This window comes from Heterodontus francisci, chromosome 42 (genome assembly GCF_036365525.1).
Source record: "Heterodontus francisci isolate sHetFra1 chromosome 42, sHetFra1.hap1, whole genome shotgun sequence".
In the NCBI taxonomy this organism is placed as follows: Eukaryota; Metazoa; Chordata; class Chondrichthyes; order Heterodontiformes; family Heterodontidae; genus Heterodontus; species Heterodontus francisci.
In genome coordinates this window covers 13617789-13641951 of record NC_090412.1, presented here as the reverse complement: position 1 = coordinate 13641951, position 24163 = coordinate 13617789, and the positions used below count along the sequence as shown (strand labels likewise).

Below are 24163 nucleotides of genomic sequence, written 5' to 3'. Positions count from 1 at the left end.
GTGATGCATATATTTCAAAGATAGAAGGCACTTGTAAAAGCAATTTCTTTGGGAAAAATGCTGCACAGGCTGTTGAAACCTTTTAATGAGTACTAATTACCACAGCAGAAAATGTTGGAGGCTTCAATGGATTTTTGTTGCTGAATGAAAGATCAAAGATTGTGGCACTTGCATTTTAATCTGTTGGCTAAAAAAATGAATAAGGTGGTGGTAATGGGGCCCATGAGAATGACAACACAGGTGGTAGGGACTTTAATCCTTTCTTTACTGTTGAAGCCCTAGGCCTAGTCACGATTATATAATCAGCCATTTTTATTTCAACTTCACGTTCAAATATTGAGATTGTTTTTCGCCTAGGGTTAAAGACTTGAAATTGCACGTAGTGATGTGAAAGGTAATTTAGTCTTTGTTTTGTGCTTCAAAGTCTAACTTCTGAAATTTTACTTTGTTGGTTTAAAGTGCTTATCCGTTGAGGAGCAGGGGTGGGGGAGGGCGTGAGGTAGTTTAAAGTGCTTTGATGTGCTCTGATGTAGGGAGTGGCTTAATAGAGGCAATTGGCATCGATGACATCCATCGAGTCAATTGATCAGAAGGAATTGAAGTGACATTTGCTTAGTGATAATTCAGTATTACTTCTATATTCAAACCAACTGCCGGTAGTTGCTTTGCTCCATCCAGGGTAATCAGCCCCATAGAATGTAAAAACAAATAATTCATGAAATGGGATATATTGGCAATCAGGACATTCTGAGTAGAGTCACTACAACAAAGACTTGCTCGTAGAGAGTTACACTTTTGAAAAAATAGCTATCAAACTGTGCAGACAACGACTCCCATCTTTGGTAGCATGGTGTAAAGGGTCATAAACTTAACTGACAGTCCCCATCAGGTCAGTCAAAAGCAATGTTAGAAACTAAGTTAGTAAGAGCTTGGGTCAAGCCATGCTCTAAAGTCAGTGTTGTCAAAAGCCTCAGTCACATTCATACCTACAGGCAACCTCTGCTGATCCTGAGTCATTAATCAAACTGCAGAGCCAGTCTGACCCTGGCTCCTTCCCTTTGAAGTGTGGTGTCCTTTCCAGCATGAGGAAATAATTTGCTGCCTGATTCAATGAGCCATCAGTGGAGCCAGCAGACCTAATGACATGTGAGAATATTAACCTCCTACCACGAAGAGCTGTGAATCTTGAGAGGCAGTCTATAATTCACCCAGTGCACCGGAGGCACTCTGTCTCACAGTCCCTGTGACAGAACTTTGTTTTTATTCCTATTTCCTTCTCCTCCTGCAACTTTGCCATCAAGATTTTAAAATAGATCTAATCTCACTCTTTTCTCACATCTCATTTCAACTGCTGTCTCTTGCTTCTGCACTTTTATTAAGTTTATTAAAACCAGTTGAATCCTACTTTTTATGGCAGGGCTCTGTTCGCCCATTCATTATGGTCTCTTATCTTGGCAGGCAATCAGATCTGAAAGGCAGCTAGTCCATTATGCACATATGAAGCCCATCACTCCTTCAGCATTTGCCAATTCATCAAACATTTATCATTTGCCCTCTGAACAGCATGTCAATTTGACTGTCACTCCCCAGTCTGTGCTGCTTTGTTTGAATCTAAACATTGCCTTTTCACACTGGTGTTGTAGACCTATCCTTATAACACATTGCCCCCTCCCTTCAAAAAAAAGCCGCCTCAGTGCTCAGTAGGGAGGCCAGTTGCCACTGCCTGTTGTATGCAACATTTTTGTAAGATAATGAGGGTGAAGTGTGAGCCATGGGCAATGATTCTGGGATATTAGGTCTGACAGGGAGCTTGATCATAATTATCTTAACGAGGATAGGGTTAATTACAGTGGAAATTTAAAGTTCTTTCCATTTGAATTGGGCAGAAGGAAATGCATTTTGATGTTTTGTCATCTTGATATGACTTTTGAAATTGCGATGTAAATTTCTCGGATATGCTGGGATTCCGCTGGGAGAATGGTGTGAGCCTTGCAGTAAGGTAAAGGAGATGGTACCTGTGGGTGAGATAATGGGCAGCTTTCAGATCATTAGAGCTGTGTGCATAGGCAGACATAGTAGGCATCATAACACCGCTCATCAGTTTTCCACCAAAACTGTGCAAAAACAACTACCAGTCATTACGATTCATTTTGCTATTTGTTTCAAGTATGTAGTGAGAAAGTGTAAACACATCAAGAAAGAAACAGCAGACATTTAAATAAAATACAGATTTCTGTAGGAGATTGTCAACATCCACTATTCCTTTTCTCCTCTTCTCCCCCCACCCCACTTCCCTTGGTTTACCGTTGAGAATTTAGCTGATTAAATCACTAAGTGCATATTGAGCTGATGACATGAAAACAACAATTAATAAGCAAGCCCTTGTGTGATGCAGCTCCTTTTAACTGACCAGCTAATAACATTACATGGCAAAAATGATCAAAATCAGACAGGTGTAAGGGGATTTGTACAGAACTTTCTTTGCCTGCTTCTGATACTAAATCAAGCTTTTGTAGTGAGCCTAGATGTTTCAATGGGAAACTCCCTCTAGTGTTCCAGGGCCTTTGTCCCACTTCATGCTCTGTCATTTTGTTTTATGCGTCCCCTGAAGCATTTAGATGTGTGCTTTTTTTCCATTTGCCAGTTCCAATCCATTTGCTGATTCTCGTGATAAGAATATTCTATTTACATAGTATTATTGGAAAACAATGTGTTTTTATGGTTAAATATACAGGAGCATGGGCTATTTGTTGCTATGAACATTTGAGTCTCCTAACAGGCTTTCCAGGTGCAGATAGGTGAAGAGGGTTGTTTCTTGTGCTCCCATTTGAAACAAAAGCCTCGTATAATAAATATAACATTTAATTTTATTTCATCTCTTCAGCTTGCACAGTGGTCACATCTGAGAGTGATGGTAAAGCTAGATTCATTAGCTGCTCAAGAATGATATTTGGACTGAATGATGGATGACAACTTAAATTTGTGTCCAGGGAATGAAGGTGAACTGTGACAGAGTTATTTATCTTGGGAATGAAGGTTTGGGTCAGGGAAAGCTGGGTGCCTCAAGGCACAAGACATTGACAAATTCATCCTGCAGGCTGCATATCTGAAGCCTTTTGTTTTAGATCCTGGCTACTCACTAAGTGACCCCCATCCTTCATCCTGCCAGAGTGTGAAAAATGTGAGCCTGTGCCAGTGCTCTCTCTGACACTAATTCTTGTCATTCACTCGCTTGTCAGGCCAAAACCAAAACTTTCCAGCTCGTGAAAGGGAAGGTTGAAATATTTATTTCCGTGGATAATGGCCTTCCTGATTTAGTAGCATATCATTTTTCCTGTTCCCTTATTGTTGCAGGTCATTGGAAGGACTGGAAGAATTCATCTGCCTGGAAGAGCTAATCCTGGACAACAATCTTCTCAGAAATGACCTGCAGTTGCCTAGGTTACCACACCTTCATACTCTGACAATCAACAAGAACCAAATATCCTCTGCACAATGGCATTGTAAATTATGTAGCATCCAATTTAGTGGAAAGTACTTGAAATTTTGTTCATGCGCAAATAGTGTTCTCTTCATTGAGGGACATACCAGAAATTAAATAGCAGCATATTAATTCACAAGCTCAAATAATCACAGTTTGGAATCATTTTGTAAGCATTAATGGAAAAAATTGCTTTTTTTAAAGGAATGCGGGAGAGTTGGTCTTGGATGGAAGGGGGCCCTCTGCTGGAATAATTATTGCATGAGATAAAATCAGGCCCACAGAAAATGCTAAACGAGGTAAAGGGCAAGTTGAAACTATTGCATATAAATGGTGTTCATTATAGTAAACATTTTTAATTACATTAGAATAAGTACTATATAGAACGCGTTGCTTAAAGTGTATATATGAAATATCCATTGAGCAATTCTAAAAGGAAGAAGGAAGTGAGTAAACTGAAGTTAGTTTAGGAAATACTACAACACTTTCAAATATACCAGATATAACCACCATTTTCATGGCTTTTTCTCCACTAAGGTACTGCAATAAACACTCTTTTTATAATATGCTTTTTGTACAAGCACCTAAAATACCTCCACAGAAAGGCAGTTTTTGTTGTCTTTTAAATTAACAGAGCCCTACAGAGTCAGTGAAGGTACAGGAATATTCTCAGAATTTACTGGAGACAGAATTCTGACTGTACAAAAGTATTAACCCAACATTTATATTCTTGTGGGGAAATAAGGCTGTTACTGTTTGCCACTGTAGACTCATTTTACAATGGACTGAATGTATTTGTGATGGATGTAGTGTGAACTAACTGTTTGTTTCTTTGTTGGAAAAGTTTCTGTTTCAACAATTGCTTACCATTTAGCCACACAACATCCATCATTTTGTCAATGTTTTAAATGTTTCACACTGAACCTTTGAAAGAAAGTGAACTAAAAAGAGGCACATTCTTTCAATATATGCCAAAATTCTGACATATGTTAGCCGTGAATTGCCCCTTTAACAATAACATTGACAAGTCTTGAGTGCTGCAGTAAATTTGATTGTCATCTCCTGATGCATATGATTTTTTTTTAACCTGTGGCTGCTTCCCTATAAATGCTTTTTCATTAATGTGATTGAATCCTTAACCATGACCTTTGGCACATAACCGAATTAGACAGCCTTTTGGATCATTTAGCTGAAGTGGTTCCTTGGCTTAAGTACCTCAGCCTCCTAGGAAATGAAGCCTGTCCCAATGAACTTGTCAGCTTGGACAACGATGAAAGTGACTACCAGAGATACAGGTTAGTTGTATTTGTTGATAAGAGATATAGTGCCGTTACCTTCAGATAAATATCGTTCAGTTATCTGCTGAAGAAATATATGAAAAATCACCGATGTTTGTTGTTTCTTAACTTTCAGCCATATTTGTTCATAATATACCAATTAATCATTTAAACAATAGGCGTAACTTGAAGTTATTCAGTGGCAAGTAGGCATGGTTCATTTAGTGCTGTCAAAAAGACATATACAACTGACAGTCTTTACAGTATGTGATATAGTTACAGCATGTCACACATCCATAGCTTAGAAAAAACACATCTAAAATACTGCTGTTAATAAACTTTAAAACTGTGTCCTGCTTGAAAAAAATTAAAGTGATGCGAATTTTTGCCAAGATTGCAGTATGGCTTTTTCATGTGTTTCAATAACACAATGCACAAAAGGAAAACTTTTAGTTCTAAAAGTTAAATCTTGCGTTGAAAGTACAAGCATGTAACAGTCATGACATTAGGCTATTTAATCAAATCAACACTGCAGGCCCTTTCTGTGTACATATAGTTTGCGTTTTGCACTACCAATAACTACATGTGAAGTTTTGCCACAATATAATACATTACTTTACCATAGTAAAGGAACAAAACTTAAATCTATGATTTTATCCTGAGGATAGTCATTTGCATTGGCAGGATCTGTAAAACCTGGGGGAAAAGTGCTGGGGAGCTCTGCAAACCCTAAAGTAGTTTTACATTTTTTTATTGATGTTGTATCTATTTCCTGTCCAAGTGTTCAGTTTTACTTTGCACTGCCTCATTACCAAACTGCCATCATGTTTTGGCCCAGTTTCCACACCCCTCCCAAGGTCATGCCCTTTATCCTCAAAAGGATTAAAGTCGTTAAAATATCCTGCCAGAATTATTTTTAAGCATATAATTTACCTGAGTAGTGCCCTACACTAAGAGGGTTGGATCTTTTCAACCAACAAAAATTAACCCTTCAAAAATCTTAGCTAGTTAATGTTGTAAGCTTCAGAGCTATGCAGATGTAGAAGCGTCCTGCTGAGATTGCTGATCTTAACTGGGGCATTGGTAGAATTGTATAATAGGGCTCAGCATTCCTAGTGTTATGGTGAGAGAAATCAGCCAGGATTCCTCATTTTGATCACTCTTTAAAACATGTGACAAACCTGAGAACGCAGTTGCCAGGGGAGGGCATGGGCGCACCCAACTACTGTGGCCTGTGGGTAAATAGTCTGCTGATACTATCTTGGTTCACACATAAGCAGTGGCCACTTAGGCCAGTCCTGAAGGATGCATAGCACCAATGAATTGGTGAGGGAGGGTTGAGAAAACCAGCAAAGAGAGGAAGAAAGAAAATTAATGGGAGGGGAATATAAAAATTTAATTTAAAAAAGCAGGCAGAGATGGGATATAGTACTCAGTAAATATAATCAAATATGTGGCCTTGGCTCTAGTATGTATGAAGCTGGATTATTTATTCTGATATTTGTTCTTTAAGGAGTTTAGATATGGTGGACAGGGCAGTGGATGTGATGGACATGAACTTTCAGAAAGGCTTGATAAGGCATCATGGAGGAGAGAATTAGAGAGGATAACAGGAATGGAATTGAGGGAAGGATAGTAAATTGGATTTCAAAACTGGTAAGAAGGGAGCCAAGAGAGGGTAGAAATTAAGGGCAGTTGCACAGATTATTTGAAAGTGGTCAACTGTGACCCATGGATTCTGGTCTGGGACCACTTTTTAAATTTTTATTTTTTATTTAGAGATACAGCACTGAAACAGGCCCTTCGGCCCACCGAGTCTGTGCCGACCATCAACCACCCATTTATACTAATCCTACATTAATCCCATATTCCTACCACATCGCCATCTTCCCTCAATTCCCCTACCACCTACCTTTACTAGGGGCAATTTATAATGCCCAATTTGCCTATCAACCAGCAAGTGTTTGGTGGTGGGAGGAAACCGGAGCACCCGGCAAAAACCCACGCGGTCACAGGGAGAACTTGCAAACTCCGCACAGGCAGCACCCAGAATTGAACCCGGGTCACTGGAGCTGTGAGGCTGCGGTGCTAACCACTGCGCCACTGTGCCGCCCACTACTGTTCATTGTGTGCATCAGTTATTTGGAATAAGGCTGTATAAGGCGTAGTGCCCAAATTTGTAGACAATGCTAAAATAGGAAGCATAGAACCGAAGGAAACGGCAAATAATAGAAAATGGATTTCAGTATTAGTAACTGTGAGGTGGTACATTTTGATTTTAAAAAAGCTGTCATTGTATTTGAATGAGAATGATGTGGAAGAGTAAATGGATGTTGGGAGTTTTAAGGTCACAGGACCTTGAAACCAGCACCTGAAGTGGATAAAGTGATTAAAATACAGTTTTTTTAAAATCATGGTAAATAGTCTGCTGATACTGTGTTGGCTGACACATGAGGAGTGTTTACATGTTTGATTTGTTGGCCCACAAGCTACATGTTCCAGATGGCAGTACTCTTTCAATGCTGTTGTATTTCAGTAGTAACATCATAAAATTTTGTAAATGATTTTCTCAACTATTTAATTAAAGGAAGAAAGTTTTCACATTGGTGAATAATTTTCTACCATATTTATAGCCACTGCTGACTCATGGAAACAACATGAAAAGCACAAGGTCAGTTACATAAAGTAATGGAACTGAATACAGACTCTGTTCTGTAGCACCAGAGTGAGGTTCAGCGTATGAGTGCACTTGATATCAGTTAATGGGGGCATTTTTGTTGGCTCTAATTGATTCCCAATATACATAAATCACTTGTGTTGGATTTTTTTTTTTGATGACGAATGATGTGTCATTTAAGTCAGGGGCCCCAATTAAAACGCGTACAGCATATTGGTTGCATAAAACCTAAAATTATGCTGCAACACACTACAAGTGAAAGGTATAAACCTTCAAAAAAACATGATTTCTTTTAATTGTGCAAAGCTTGAGGCACTTGTAAACTTCATACTGTCATGCCTACAAGAGGTGTGATGATGAAAAATTACAGACTAAAACTGAAGAGTTATGAAAGTTGATTTTGTCTTTTAAAAAAGTGAACAATAGCTGCCAAAGGTAAAGGGCTTGGCCTTTGTATATTCAAACTGTCTGACAGGAACAAAGGAATACCTTCAAAACTAAGAGGTGTCAGTTGCACCCATCTTACACCCATCCTGAAATATTCTCAAATTGAATGGGTTCTTCTGAAGCAAAGAAGGTATGAAGTGAAAACATCATAACCGGATTATTCTCATCCTGGGCCATTGTGTGATCACCATGGGGGAGAGATCAAAGCGTCTCCTACCAGACGATGATGTGACAAACATTTTACCTTAAAAGGGCAGTCTCAAAGAGAGAGAGAGAGACATCCACAAAGGAGCATCCAAGAAGCTTGTTTCCAGCTAAAGAGACTGAGAAAATCCAGCCAGCCAAAAGGAATGCGCCCTGCTGTAGAATTCTACATCTATACTTACACAGCAGTGAATTAGAAGTGATCCACTATCTTCAACTGAACTTTCAACCAAGAGAGAAACCTACAAACACCTCAGGCCTGCAACCAATGGGAATTTGACTTGCGAGAGAATTCAATAGGTTTACCGTGACGCCCCCCCCCCCCCCCCAAAAACCTACCCCCACTTACCTTTGCTTACCCCTTTTCCTCTCTATCTGTCTCTTATTGTGTGTGTTTGTGTGTGTGCATGTGTGCGCGTATGAGCGAATGCGTGAGTGGATGCGGTTGTGACAATTTCAGGTTAAGGCCTAATGATCAATAAATAACTGATTTTCTGTTTTAAACCTACAAGAAAACCTGTCACTGTCTGTTTATTTGACAAATAGAACACAAAGGGTTTAAACCCTAATAAAAAAGACAGTTGCTGCAGTCAGATGGGAATCACCCACACCCCTCATAATGTGGCGTAATAATACACTTGTTTTTTTAGCAGAAATAGTTTTTCACAGACATGTCCCTTGGCTGCAAACTTAAAAGTGTACATACCATTTGAATCTAAATAAAGGAAACTATGAAGGTATGAGGTGCGAGTTGGCTATGATAGATTGGGGAACGTTACTTAAAGTGTTGACAGTGGATAGGCAAGAGCTAGCATTTAAAGAGCTCATGGATGAATTACAACAATTGTTCATTCCTGTCTGGCGCAAAAATAAAACAGGAAGGGTGGCTTAACCGTAGTTTACAAAAGAAATTAAGGATAGTATTAGATCCAAGGAGGAGAAATATAAAATGGCCAGAACACGCAGCAAACCTGAGGATTGGGAGCAGTTTAGAATTCAGCAAAGGAGGACAATGGGATTGATTAAGAAGGGGAAAATACAGTATGAGAGTAAGCTTGCAGAGAACATAAAAACTGACTGTAAAAGCTTCTATAGATATGTGAAGAGAAAAAGATTAGTGAAGGCAAATGTGGGTCCCTTACGGTCAGAAACGGGGGAATTTATAATGGGGAACGAAGAAATGGCAGACCAATTAAATACATACTTTGGTTCTGTCTTCACAAAGGAGGACACAAATTACCTCCCAGAAATGTTGGGGAACATAGGGTCTAGTGAGAAGGAGGAAGTGTATGATATCAGTATTAGCAGGAAAATGGTGTGAGGGAAATTGATGGGATTGAAGGCCGATAAATCCCCCGGGCCTGATAATCTACATCCCAGAGTACTTAAGGAAGTGGTCCTAGAAATAGTAGATGCATTGCTGGTCATTTTTCAAAATTCTATAGACTCTGGAATAGTTCCAATGGATTGGAGGGTAGCTAATGTAACCCCATTATTTTAAAAAGGAGGTGGAGAGAAAACAGGGAGTTATAGACTGGTTAGCCTGACATCAGTAGTGGGGAAAATGCTAGAGTCCATTATAAAAGATGTAATAGCAGAGCACTTGGAAAACAATGACAGGATCGGACAAAGTCAACATGGATTTATGAAAGGGAAATTATGCTTGACAAATCTACTGGAATTTTTTGAGGATGTAACTAGTAGAATAGATAAGGGAGAAACAGTGGATGTGGTGTATTTGGACTTTCAGAAGGCTTTCGATAAGGTCCCACATAAGAGATTAGCATGCAAAATTAAAGCACATGGGATTGAAGGTAAGTTACTGATATGGATAGAGAACTGGTTGGCAGACAGGAAACAAAGAATAGGAATAAACGGGTCTTTTTCTGAGTGGCAGGCAGTGACAAGTAGGGTACCGCAGGGATCAGTGCTAGGACCACATGTAGGCCAAACCGGGTAAGGATAGCAGGTTTCCTTCCCTAAGGAATATCGATGAAACTGTTGGGTTTAATGACAATCCAGTACTTTCAAGGTCACCATTACTGATACTAGGTTTTTATTCCAGATTTTATTTATTTAATTTAAATTCCCCAGCTGCCATGGTGGGTTTTGAGCTATTGCCTCCAGATCGTTAGTCTAGGCCTCCAGTAACATCAATATGCTACCATACCCCTCCCAATCATAACCACATTTAATGCCAAATGAGGACTTTTACTTCATCGGTTGGAAACTCACATTAAACTTTAAAAAAAAAAGGAAAGCTGGAATATTACGGGTGGCGCAGTGGTTAGCACCGCAGCCTCACAGCTCCAGCGACCCCGGTACAATTCTGGGTACTGCCTGTGTGGAGTTTGCAAGTTCTGCGTGGGTTTTCTCCAGGTGCTCCGGTTTCCTCCCACAGCCTAAAGACTTGCAGGTTGGTAGGTAAATTGGCCATTATAAATTGCCCCTAGTATAGGTAGGTGGTAGGGAAATATAGGGACAGGTGGGGATGTGGTAGGAATATGGGATTAGTGTAGGATTAGTATAAATGGGTGGTTGATGGTCGGCACAGACTTGGTGGGCCGAAGGGCCTATTTCAGTGCTGTATCTCTAAACTAAACTAAACTAAATTACAGCCAACTTTTACAGAGAGTTTGCCGCAGCTAAAAATGGCTGCCACCATTTACATTTGAAAACCTTGCACATTCCAAGACAACAAAAGTGGAGACACATGTCTGATTCGCCTGCATCCAAAACAATGGCTTGCCCTATTGATTGAGCTACCTGAGATTGCTTTCATTAGTAAGACATTCAAAGCCAACCTGGGACATTAATATTGAAAGGGCGAACCCCTCCGGGGTGAACAATGACCATAAGGCTTGAGAGATTTAAATTGCTAAACTTGAATCTCATTAGAAGGAATAGGGCAAGGCAATATATGCTTCATGGCACAGTTCTGAAGAATGTGTAGGAACAGAGGCACGTGGGGGTGCATGTGCATCGATCTTTGAAGGTGGCAGGACATATTGAGAGATTAGTTAGCAAAGCATATGGAATCTTGGGCTTCATAAATAGAGGCATAGAGTACAAAAGCAGGGAAGTTATGCTGAACCTTTATAAAGCTCTGGTTCGCCCCCAACTGGAGTATTGCATCCAGTTCTGGTCACCACACTTTAGGAAGGATGTAAGGGTCCTTGAGAGGGTGCAGAGGAGATTTAACAGAATGGTTCCAGGGATAGGGGATTTTAGTTGCAAGGTTAGCTTGGAAACGTTGGAATTGTTCTCCTTGGGGCAAAGGAGATGAGAGGAAAATTGATAGAGGTGTACAAGATTATGACAGGCGTAGATAAATTAGACAGGGAAAAACTGTTCCCATTAATGGTTGGTACAAGGACTAGAGGACACAGATTTAAGGTTTTGGGCAAGAAATGCAGGGGAAATGTGAGGAAGAACTTTTTTTACACAGCGGGTGGTAATGACCTGGAACTCACTGCCCACAAGGGTGGTGGAAGCAGAGACAATCAATGATTTCAAAAGGAAATTTGATGGCCACTTGAAGGAAATAAACTAGCAGGGTTACAGGGATTGAGTGGGGGAATGGGACTGACTGGATGCTCCAGCATGAACTGGATGGGCCAAATAGCCTCCTCTGTGCCATAAATGACTCTATGGCTCCAGGACTTAAGGACAAAAATCAAGGCTGATACTCCAGTGTAGTACTGAGGGTGTGCTGCACTGTCGGAGGTGCCATCTTTCAGATGAGACGTTAAACCCGAGGCCCCATCTGCCTGCTCTGGTAGATGTAAATGACCCCATGGCACTATTTTGATGAAGAGCAGGGGAATTATCCCAGGTGTCCTGGCCAATATTTATCCCTCAATCAACATCACAAAAGAAGATTATATGGTCATTATCACATTGCTGTTTGTGGAAATTTGATGTGTGCAAAATTGGCTGCCACATTTCCTGCATTACAACAGTGACTACACTTTGAAAGTACTTCGGTGGATATAAAGCACTTTGAGATGCCCAGTGATATAAATGCAGATGTTTCTTTTCTTTATCGGTGCCAAATAACCAGCCAACTATTAGAAGCAACGTCTTGTCATCTGTTTTACTCTTTTGTGGATGTTGCCTCTTAGAATTAGTGACATGAAATGCCTTTTATTAATTACATATTTCAACTGGGTCTATGTTCAAGCCATAAAACATTAATGAGTATCCATCACTGGATCCTTGTAGTAGGCAACACAAGAAATTACATAGAAATCTTGGAGTGAAATTCCAAAAATGTGAACCAACTTTATGTGTAACTGTTTTTTTTAGATTAGAGATACAGCACTGAAACAGGCCCTTCGGCCCACCGAGTCTGTGCCGACCAGCAACCACCCATTTATACTAATCCTACACTAATCCCATATTCCTACCAAACATCCCCATCTGTCCCTATATTTCCCTACCACCTACCTATACTGGTGACAATTTATAATGGCCAATTTACCTACCAACCTGCAAGTCTTTTGGCTTGTGGGAGGAAACCGGAGCACCCGGAGAAAACCCACGCAGACACAGGGAGAACTTGCAAACTCCACACAGGCAGTGCCCAGAATCGAACCCGGGTCCCTGGAGCTGTGAGGCTGCAGTGCTAACCACTGCGCCACTGTGCCGCCCAAAAAAAAAAAAAATATTTATTTGCTATATGACTTTAATTTTTAAAAGTTCAGTTCCATTTGATATAATATCAGTTGCAGTATTCTAAAAGTGGCAGCCACTTTGATGGCCACTGGCAATGTATGACCACCTGGTCCACTGGGTAGCAGGTCCTGTTGCAGGAGGCTTCAGATGTCAGCAGTGACCTGCCATGTAAAGCCAGAGCCTCGGCCATGTCGAGAGAGCTTATCCTCTGCCTGTAGGACCCTGTTTTGTGGGTCTTGGCTCCTTGGAGCTGGATCTCTGTGTCCGTCCCTCTACCCTGTGGAGTGGCTTGTAGCTGAGGAGATGGTAGGTGATGCTGCTGCTGGTGTTGCCCCTGCTGCTGGTGTTGCTATTGTTGTTGCTGCTTCTCTTGTTCCTCATCAAAGGTGTACATTAGAGCTGCAAAAGCTGCTCCCATGCTATGATGAAGGCTAGCAGCAGGGAAATGCAGCTCAAGGTGACTGAAGTGCAAAACAGCTGAACTGACTTCCAATAAGTTAGCAATCATCTGTCAAGCAGTGAAAGCACACTCTCAGAAGAAGTACTGTGAGCACCAGCCTTTCAATCTAGGCAAGGTTGCAGCTATTCAGCTACGCTGTTTGAAAACTTCCCAGCCTGCCACTGAAGGCGCACTCCCTGCTGCGCACTCACCTGGTTGACCCTGGCAAGTTGCTGACAGCTTAGGAAATGGGTGTGCTGGCTGTTAAAGCAGGAATTATTGATTTAAATAGCAGTTAATTGCCTATTTGCTTATAACAATTACTTACCCAACAGCTCCAAGGGGGTTCCCCACTCACCTGCAAACCCGGAAGTGGGCAAGAGGATGTCAGGATCCTGACCCGATGTCACTTTTAGGGGATTTAACTCACCACATGCACTCACCTGAGCTTGCCTCCCCTTACCCTTTAAAATTCCCCAGCAGAGTCTAAATCAGGAAGTGTAAGGTAGAATATTTAATTCAATGTTAAATCATGTACAGAAAGTGAAATAAAGAGAGGGAAAGAAAGATGGGTTTGAGAGAGAGATAAAAGAGATGGAATGGAAAAAGTTTTTTTTAAAGTTAAGAATTTTTTTAACTCTTCAACAATAAATAAAATCTGACGGAGTGAAACTCCATATTTGTACAAGTAAACTTTCAGTTCCAGAGAGTTTGTTTGGCAAGACCCACCAGCCATCCATGGCTCCGCTTTAAAGACGTCTGCAAACGCGACATGATGTCCTGTGACATTGATCACAAGTCGTGGGAGTCAGTTGCCAGCGATCGCCAGAGCTGGCGGGCAACCATAAAGGCGGGGCTAAAGCGTGGTGAGTTGAAGAGACTTAGCAGTTGGCAGGAAAAAAGACAGAAGCGCAAGGAGAGAGCCAACTGTGTAACAGCCCTGATAACCAATTTTATCTGCAGCACCTGTGGAAGAGTCTGTCACTCTAGAATTGGCCTTTGTAGCCACTCCAGGCGCTGCTCCACAAACCACTGACCACCTCCAGGCGCTTACCCATTGTCTCTCGAGACAAGGATGCCAAAGAAGAAGAAGAAGGAGAAGAATTAAGACTTATCACACCATTAAAATTCACTAACACTTGAATGAACAAGCCCTAACTTTTTCTGGCATGTTTAGTGAGTACATGGTGGTTAAGTACCACACTTTCACGCCCTTTGTGTGTTTCATTGCTGAATCTCTTGGCATGGTACCCATGTAAGGAAACTTGTTGAAGAGCAGGGCCAATCAGACAGCACTTTCCTGATTTCTGCATTTAATTGTGCATGTGTGGATGCCAGAAGTCACTGTCTGATTTACTCCATAAAAGCAGCGAGTGCTGATAATGTCACCGTTATTTTTGCTGCAAAACCTGGGCCATTGGCAATGTTTTAAATGATTTAAAATGATAAAGATCAGGGGGCAGGTTGTTCAACCTTGCCCGTCTAAGAGCGAAGTCCAAAGTACGGAAAGTCCTCATCAGAGAACTCCTCTTTGCTGACGATGCTGCTTTAACATCTCACACTGAAGAATGCCTGCAGAGTCTCATCGACAGGTTTGCGTCTGCCTGCAATGAATTTGGCCTAACCATCAGCCTCAAGAAAACGAACATCATGGGGCAGGATGTCAGAAATGCTCCATCCATCAATATTGGCGACCACGCTCTGGAAGTGGTTCAAGAGTTCACCTACCTAGGCTCAACTATCACCAGTAACCTGTCTCTAGATGCAGAAATCAACAAGCGCATGGGCAAGGCTTCCACTGCTATGTCCAGACTGGCCAAGAGAGTGTGGGAAAATGGCGCACTGACACGGAACACAAAAGTCCGAGTGTATCAGGCCTGTGTCCTCAGTACCTTGCTCTACGGCAGCGAGGCCTGGACAACGTATGCCAGCCAAGAGCGACGTCTCAATTCATTCCATCTTCGCTGCCTTCGGAGAATACTTGGCATCAGGTGGCAGGACTATATCTCCAACACAGAAGTCCTTGAAGCGGCCAACACCCCCAGCTTATACACACTACTGAGTCAGCGGCGCTTGAGATGGCTTGGCCATGTGAGCCGCATGGAAGATGGCAGGATCCCCAAAGACACATTGTACAGCGAGCTCGCCACTGGTATCAGACCCACCGGCCGTCCATGTCTCCGTTATAAAGACGTCTGCAAACGCGACATGAAATCGTGTGACATTGATCACAAGTCGTGGGAGTCAGTTGCCAGCATTCGCCAGAGCTGGCGGGCAGCCATAAAGACAGGGCTAAATTGTGGCGAGTCGAAGAGACTTAGTAGTTGGCAGGAAAAAAGACAGAGGCGCAAGGGGAGAGCCTACTGTGCAACAGCCCCAACAAACAAATTTCTCTGCAGCACCTGTGGAAGAGCCTGTCACTCCAGAATTGGCCTTTATAGCCACTCCAGGCGCTGCTTCACAAACCACTGACCACCTCCAGGCGCGTATCCATTGTCTCTCGAGATAAGGAGGCCCAAAAGGATTTTTGCTGCAAAACCTGGGCCATTGGCAATGTTTTAAATGATTTAAAATGATAAAAGAAATGAAATTAGATGCTGCATATGTATTTATATTTACTTGTCACTGTTATTGGATACTGCCTCTCTTATTTTGATCTTTGTACACACAGTTGCAGATAATCTCAATATTTGCTGTTGGGGACCTGGCTAAATTTTGTGTTCAGTGTTTTGTTTTATCCTCTGAGCAAGTTGATTGAAACAATACTTCCTCATGGCCAGCAAATGCACGATATCTGGTCTAAATCTGGCAATGTAGTGTCATTATAGGTTTAATCGCTACATTCTTTAATCCAGTCTGGGGTTTTTCCAACTTTACATCTCTCTCCATAAACTTCAGCTCATCTAAAATTCTTCTGCCCATATCCTATCCCTCACCAAGTCCCCTACATACATTACCCCTTTTCTCACTAACCTGCATTGGCCCCCAGTTTCCTGACACCTCAAAATTAAATTTCTCATCCTTGTGTTTAAATCCCTTTGTAGCCTATTATCTGCCTATCTCGCCAACCTTCTCCAGCCCTACAATACTCTTCCAATTCTAGCCTTTTGTGTGTTCCCCAATCCCTTTTCCCCCACCATTGGCAGCAGTGACCCTGCAATTCCCTTCCTAATCCCCACTGACTTTCCTCTTCCCTCTCCTTCTTTAAGACCTTTCTTGAAAGCCAGCTCTTAAACAAAGCTTTTAAACTTTCTTCCTAATATCACGTTATGTGGCTCAGCATTGATTTTTATCTGATTACGCTTTTATACAGTTGGTTTATGATGGACTTATTTAGAGGTGAGTTCTGAATTTGATTTTTTTGGCGTTTATCTTCTACATTGACAAAAAACAAAATGTATGTTGGATAGTTTAAAATTGCTGCTGAACACATGCATTGACCAGTACTATTAAGACTAAAAACATATTTGGATTCAAATTAGCTCCAAATGCCAAACTCTAATTGATTTACCTTGGAGCCATGACAATAGAGATGAAATATATTATACACTTCATAGCTAGTACTTATTTTGTGTGTGATACTGATTTTTTTGTTGTTGAAAACAAAACTATTCGAGCATTTAATTAATTTTTTTCTATATTTGTTTAAAATTAGCAAATCTCCTCTGGCATTGCTCACAGTAAATTGGGAGGATATGTTATTTTATAAGAACAGGAATTTTATACCAAGCAAAACATAGTGTCCTATTACATTATAAAGAGGGGGGATTTCTGTAAACAGTTACATCCTGAAGTTAATTAGAGGTAATTGCTGTTGCTAAGTTAAACTTGTACATAATGAGTGTAAGGGCTGAATTTTCACCACAGAGGAGAGAAGCAGGAGCTAGGTTTGTTTTGGGGTCAGAAACCCATCTCTGGTGGGAAACTGATTAAAGTTAAGATTTTCACGGGGGTAAGCCCTTAATTGATATGGAAATGGGTTTCCTGTCCAATTTGAGCCAGTGGGGGCGAGGGTGGAGGTGAGTCAGAAAGGAGTGAGGGACTGTTTAAGATTCCCACGGCAGCCATCACCAAGGCTGCTGGTTGTCCTAAGGGAGAAATCTGTTGATTGTGCCAAAGCCTTCCACAGCACCAGAGGGATGCGAGATGTCACAAGAGAGCCAGAGGCTAGAAACCCAGGGCAAAGCTGCCCCTTGCTTCATTGATGCTGACCTCGATCTAATGTTGGAAGTTGAAAGGGAGGTCCTCTTCCCGGACATGGCAGGAGGATGCCACCTTGTCGTGCAGCATTGGCACCTCTCTGTTCTGCATCATCTCCCTCTGCCTCCAATGCCTCCTGCTCTCTCACCTCCTGCTCCTCCCCCAATGAGCTGACTTTTTTAAGGGCCTCACTATCCTCACGGTCCATACCTCTCCAGTGGGCCATGTTATGGAGAGCACAACACACCATCACAAAGCTAGAGACCCTTGAAGGAGGGTATTGGAGCACACCATCTGACCACTCCAGGCACTGGAAGCACATCTTCAGAAGCCCAGTGGTCAGCTCAATGGTTGTTCTACTCAGCAGGTGGCATGGGTTGTATCGGCTCTGTCTGGGCCTCCCGTGGAGGGGTGAGTGATCATGTCTTCAAGGGATATTCCTTGTCCCCTAGGATCCATCCATGCACTTTGGGGTTGGAGTGAAGATCTGAGGCAGCGTGGATTGGCAGAAGATGAAGGAGTCATGGCAGCTGCCAGGAAAGCAAGCGCACACATGATGTGGCAGCTCTTGTGGTCACAGGCCTGTTGATTGTTGAAGGAGTAGAAGCCCTTCCGGCTGATAAATCAGACTAGCCGGTCACTGGGTGCCATGATGGCCACATGGGTGCAATTGATGCTGCCCTGCACCTGAGGGAATCCAGTGATGGTGGGGAAACCCAAAGCGCTCTGTCTCTGCTCTGGCAAAAAGGGCATCAATGACCTGCAAGGTGCAGTGGCATGCAGTTGCTTATGTGATGCCACTAAGATCTGTAGCTGATCCTTGGAAGGAGCCAGGAGCAAAGCATTTCAAGGCCACAGTAACTTTTGACGGCTACTGACAGGGCATGCTGACCAGTGCTGCGAGGTCTTTATTTTTATAGAGAGATATAGCACTGAAACAGGCCATTTGGCCCACCGATGGATGTGCCAACCATCAACCACCCATTTATACTAATCCTACATTAATCCCATATTCCCTACCACATCCCCACCTTCCCTCAATTCTCCTACCACCTACCTACACTAGGGGCAATTTAGAACGGCCAATTTACCTATCAACCTGCAAGTCTTTTGGCTGTGGAGAAAACCGGAGCATCCGGCAGAAACCCACACGGTCACAGGGAGAACATGCAAACTCCACACAGGCAGTACCCAGAACCAAATCCGGGCCGCTGAAGCTGTGAGGCTGCAGTGCTAACCACTGCGCCACTGTGCCGCCCCAAGGGCACAGATGTCTGTGACCATCTGCCTGGAGAGTCACAGTATTCTGCAGGACTAGATCTCGGTCATCTCCAAGTAGCTCCGTCTTCAGCAGTCAATCCTTTGTTGACGATATGGCCTCCATTGCCTTCCTGCCCCTCTTTCCTCTCCCGTGTCCTCCTGCTGTTCGGCGTTGTGCCCTTCCCAAGGTGGGTGTTGCCACTGGGCCTTCCTTTTGGACTGGTGGTAGCCCAATTGCCCTTGCCCCCTACTCCTCTGCCCCTGTGATGCCAGGGTGGTGGTGACCCTGTTCAATGCCTGAGTGCTGAGTTCCCACTCTCGCCACTACCTATGCAGCACCAAAGGCACCTTCTTACCAAATACCGGGTCCCCCTTTGCCCTGTTGACCCTCTTATGGGCCAGGGTGATGCCCTGGGGCAGCCATAACTGGTGCCCCAATCTGCACCCACCTCCCTTCAGCTGATCAGCAGACACCACCTGAAACCTGTGCGTCCCGTTCAAAATTCCACCCTCCCCCTCCAACAAGCTCTTAGCTCTTAGCAGACATCAACCTGCATCTACCAAAAGAAGGATTTCTACTTAAAGGGATCCTGGCAGGGATCAGAGTGGCTGAATTCTACATTGCTTTTTGAAGCTACAGCAACCAAAGGAGTGGAAAAGAGACGTGGGACAATTGCCCCCGTGTCTTTGACTCTTACCTGGAGGCCCTGCTGCGGAATCTGAGAGACTGAAGTGATGTGCTGTTTCTATGGAGGGGGAGAAGAGGCCAGCCCTTCAAACCAAGCAGGCATGGATAGAAGTGGCCATGGAAGTGAGCAGCAGGCATGTGGACGTCGAACCTAGATACAGTGCCCCAAAATGTTCAATGACCTCATGAGGGCTGGAAAGGTGAGTGGCATCCCACTTTCAGATGCCAACCCCCTCACTGACTGTCCCAGCATTCTCCTGCACATCACTCTACTGACTGATGCACCTTGCAGCTCCACTCCTTCTTCTCTCTCTCCAGATACTACCTCACATTGCCATTTGAACAACCAACACTGCTGTTCATCCTAATCTTATTGCCATCTCACACCTATGCCTTAAGGTCATTCTTTGCAATTGGGTTTCATTCCTTTCTCTGCATTTCTCATACTTATAACTATCTGCTTTCTCTCCTTGCAAAAGAGTGCGCACAACTCCTGGGAGAGACAGAGAACTGTGTGTGGCCCTTCAGTGATAGCCACCTTGATGTGTGCCCACCACTGTGATGAAGGTCTTGTTCCAAGCAACTGCAGATGTCAGCCACAATCTGCTGTGAAAGCCTGGGTCTCATAAGGCACATGTGTTCAGGCAAGTTGAGAAAACTGATCCTTTGTCTGCAGACCCTATGTGGGGTGGGGTGTGAGGGTGGGGTATGTGGGGGATGCGGTGTGTGGGTGTGCGGTGTGTGCGGTGGGGAAATATCTCCTCCGCTCTCAGTGGTGCTGCTGGGACTAAGAGCTGCCGGCCCAATGATTGGCAGGCAGCTCAATGAGGTGGGACTTCCTCCCTCAAACGGGTGGACGTCCCGCCTTGGACCAATTAAACCCAGGGACCTGTAAAATGCGGGATGGCTCCCCCCTGGGCCAGGCGGAAGTGGGTTCGCCACCGACTTTTACGTCGACAGTCAGCTCCTGTCCACCCGGTGTAAAATCCAGCTCTTAATATCTCATTTTTGGTTCAGTGAACATTATCTGTTTATGCTTCTGTGAGACACCTCTGCATATCTTTCTGCATTAAAGTCAATGTATCAATGAAAATTGGTGCTATTTTTCCAAACTCCAACTGAACAGTGCATTCCATTGTCGTCGAGAGATTGCTTCTCTCCCCCCTTCCATTTTATAAAAACAGTATGGGTCAAAGCTCTACAGAAGATTGCTGAGTTTTTAAAAAAATGTACTCACTGAGCTTGAATCAGCAGAAATTCTTATAGATCTTTGTCTCAATGTTTGACCTACTGCCAACAATAGACAACCACTTCAATAGCGCTCCCCACATAAGTATAAAATTAAACTACAAAGACACATGACAACCCACCCATCCAAATAGAAATGATTGGCTTGATGGAAAGACCTAAGCATCTCTCACAATAATGTCTTCCCAAACTACCCCTGTTTCCTTTCCAGAAAAATCAGTCATCCACAGCTCTCTAATTCTGCAACTTTGGTTAATTAAAAAAAATATATAAAACCAACTCAAGATAGCGAACAAGCACAATAATATAATGCTAAATGAACGTGATGAATTTAGCTTCTGGGAATGTTGGCTTATGTTTACTTTGGGTTTGGCCATTGCTGATGAGGTGACATATCTGAGACACTAATTATACTACATTTTGTTTTATGGTGATACAGTAGTAGAAAAATGGCCCAAGTGCTTTATGCCCAGTGGAGCAAAGCAATTACCAGCTTTTCAGGGCTAGAATAGAAAAGGATATTGAGCTTCCAATCCTCATTAGGTTCGTCAAGGCCAAGGAATTACTCTTTTCAACTTCATGCTGATTTCAATATCTGAATCGGAATTTAGCAGTTTGGCTTTTCTGTTAAGCCAAGGTGTTTTCAACATTAGTAACTCTTGTTAAAACTCAGATATTGAATCTGAACTCCTTCATTCCCAATTGCATTTTGTGATGTGTTATTGAACCATTTCAAGAAAGTTGAATTTTCAGTCATTGGTTTCCATTGTGATAAGTAATCTCAGCCAGGGTGATTTTGGTTGCATCTATGAACGAGGGAGGGGAACAATCAGTCAGTGTTTGCCTAAGTAATGTTGGCAATAAAAAAATTGTGCCCTTGAAGGAGGGGACATTCGTGAGGAACTAAAATTATCAATTGATAAAAGTTGTAGAATGCAGCAAACCGGGTTCAGCTGCAGACAGTTGGTTTTCCCTGTTCACAGTGTCTTGTACGTATTGCAAGTTGACTACATTGTTACAGAAATGGGAGCCTCAAGTAATCTGTCAAGTGCATTTTAATCAGGTTTTCTGTGAGAAAGCCATTTTGTTTGTTTTGTTTTAAAAATACATCAATTTTGAAGGGAAAAAATCCAGTCTTACCAAATGGTAGCTGAAGAAGTATGGTTTTAGTCTAGTCTGACTGTACCAAATATACAGGGCCATAATTTGCTGTCAGTGTACAGTGAGGTTAATAGTGCTTGCTGTTATTTATGCACAAAAGCTACAGCAACTTCAGGCAAGAGGCAGCTGTGAAATTAAACACAGAAATCCAAAAGTTGCTGTCTGTGATACACCGCATTGCCGTTAACTTAGCAAAAACGTCATCTCACTGTCTGACTCAAGTGATGTTCGTGTACTTAACAATGTGAATAGGTGTTGATTACTGCCAAACAACCTCCTTGAGGCTGAAAATTAACTATTACACGTGTGGTGTCTCATTTCTTCAAGTTTTAATTGTTTGAGATTTTTAAAATGTAAAATTTAAGTTATAACTTTTACTTTTCCTTTCTGCCTCTCTTTTTCACTCTCTCTCAATCCAATGTTTGTTTCCCTCTCTTTATTTCTCTTTACCTTATTTGGCAATGAATTCACCCACTCTAATTTATACTTCCTCTCAGTCCTTAGGTTGTTAATTTCACAATACTTAAATCTGATTGGTTAAGGAGAGGCACAGTTGCTTATCCTGTTCACTCTGGTCGCAAATGCCCTGTTTCCCTCACTGCAACGTCATCAGCTCAGACTCTCAGCAATTTGCAGTGCAAAATATCATTACGATTAAATGGACAAAGGCAAGTCTTGTTATGAAAAAAAGTGCTGGAAAGACTCAGCAGGTCTTGCAGCATCTGTGGAGAGAGAAGCAGAGTTTCAAGTCTGTGACCTTTCATCAGAGCTCTTCCCACGGGCACCTTCCCATGCAATTGCAGGAGGTGTAACACCTGCCCTTTTACCTCCTCTCTCCTCACCATCAAAGGCCCCAAACATCTTCCAGGTGAAGCAACGATTTACTTATACTGCTTTCAATTTTAATATACTGAATTTGCTGCTTGCAATGTGTTCTCCTCTACATTGGGGAGACCAAACACAGATTGGGTGACTGCTTTGAGGAACCACCGCTGCTCATTCTGCAAGCATAGCCCCGAGCTTCTGGTTGCTTTCCATTATAATTCACCACCTTGCTCTTATGCCTACATTTCTATTCTTGGCCTGCTGAAGTGTTCCAGTGAAGTTCAACACAAGTTCAAGGAACAGCACTTCATCTTCCAATTTACAGCCTTCTGGACTCAACATTGAATTCAACAATTTCAGACCATGACCCCCATTTTGATTTTTTTAACCATGTGCCGGTCTTGAACTTGTTTTTCATGTTTTTGCTTTTGGACAGAACTGTTCATTATACTGCCATTAACAGTCTCTTTGGACAAATGCTTTGTCTTTTACTACAACTATTACCTCTCCCTTTGCCTTCTGTTCCATGACATCTTAGTCATTTAATCTCTCCTGCCCTCTACCTGATCACAGACCTTCCCATTTGTTGTTCTTCCCCCTATCCCCTTTGAATGGCATAAAAGCCATCACATTTCTACCTTCCTTCAGTTCTGAAGAAGTCATATTGGACTCAAAACATCAACTCTGTTTCTCTCTCCACAGATGCTGCCAGACCTGCTGAATATTTCCAGCACTTTGTTTTTATTTCAGATTTCCAGCATCTGCAATATTTTGCTTTTATATCATTAAAAACAGATTATCTGGTCATTTCTGTCATTGATGTTTGTGGGAACTTGCTGTGCACAGATTGGTTGGCGCTTTTCCCAGCATTACAACTGTGATGACGGTTCAAAAGCTCTTCATTGGCTGTGATACCCTTTGAGATATCCTGATATAGTGAAAGCCACTATATACATGTAACTTCTTTCTAATTTATGTCTTGTGTCTAAGGTAACCCTTTCATGATGTTGTCTCCATTTTACATGTTTTGTCCTTCAGACTTTTTGTGCCTGTTATGACCAGGTGAGAAAGGGGTCTAGGATTCTCTCTCGGCCTTCACCTGGTCTTACTGTAACAGGGTTTAACTTTAAACACATTGTTTTATTTTAGCTCCCCCTTAGTGAATCCTTGTTCACTAACTTCCAATTATAAGGCAAATAATCTAGCCAAACAGGTTTTCTTAGGTTTAAATAAAAAAGGTTGAACTTTATTAAACTTAAACTCTAATTCGGTTAACACCTATGGATACGCGACGCGCCCATGCTGGCATGCATATGCGATACACACATGCAGACAGAGACAGAAAAGAGCAGAAGAAATAAAATGGAAAAGTTTGAGGCAATATCTGAAGATGGTTTTGGTTACTGTTCTTTGAGCTCACTGTAGAGTCCTTGATTGTAGGTAGGTCTTGCTGGTCTTTGGGGCCCAGTATTCTTCCTAAACTTTGTTCGATGTAGGAGACTTTTCTCTCGAAGTTCAAGTGTCCTCAGTGGGTCTAGAGGCTTGTGAGAAAGAGATGGGAGCAGACAGGAGAGGTCTT

At 42.4% G+C, this 24163-nt stretch overlaps 1 protein-coding gene across 4 annotated transcripts in view; it reads left to right on the top strand.

Annotated features, from left to right (window-relative positions):
- The window catches only part of lrmda (leucine rich melanocyte differentiation associated), a 1191210-nt gene that overhangs the window by 808715 nt on the left and 358332 nt on the right, over nucleotides 1-24163 (top strand). For all 4 annotated transcript variants that reach the window (XR_010970929.1, XM_068020592.1, XM_068020594.1 and 1 more), the window contains exons 3-4: nucleotides 3355-3486; nucleotides 4642-4776. Coding sequence is in view for 3 of the 4 variants with exons in the window: in XM_068020592.1 (XP_067876693.1) it covers nucleotides 3355-3486; nucleotides 4642-4776 (267 nt within the window). In the remaining variant the exon portion in view is untranslated. The remainder of the gene's footprint in view (nucleotides 1-3354; nucleotides 3487-4641; nucleotides 4777-24163) is intronic.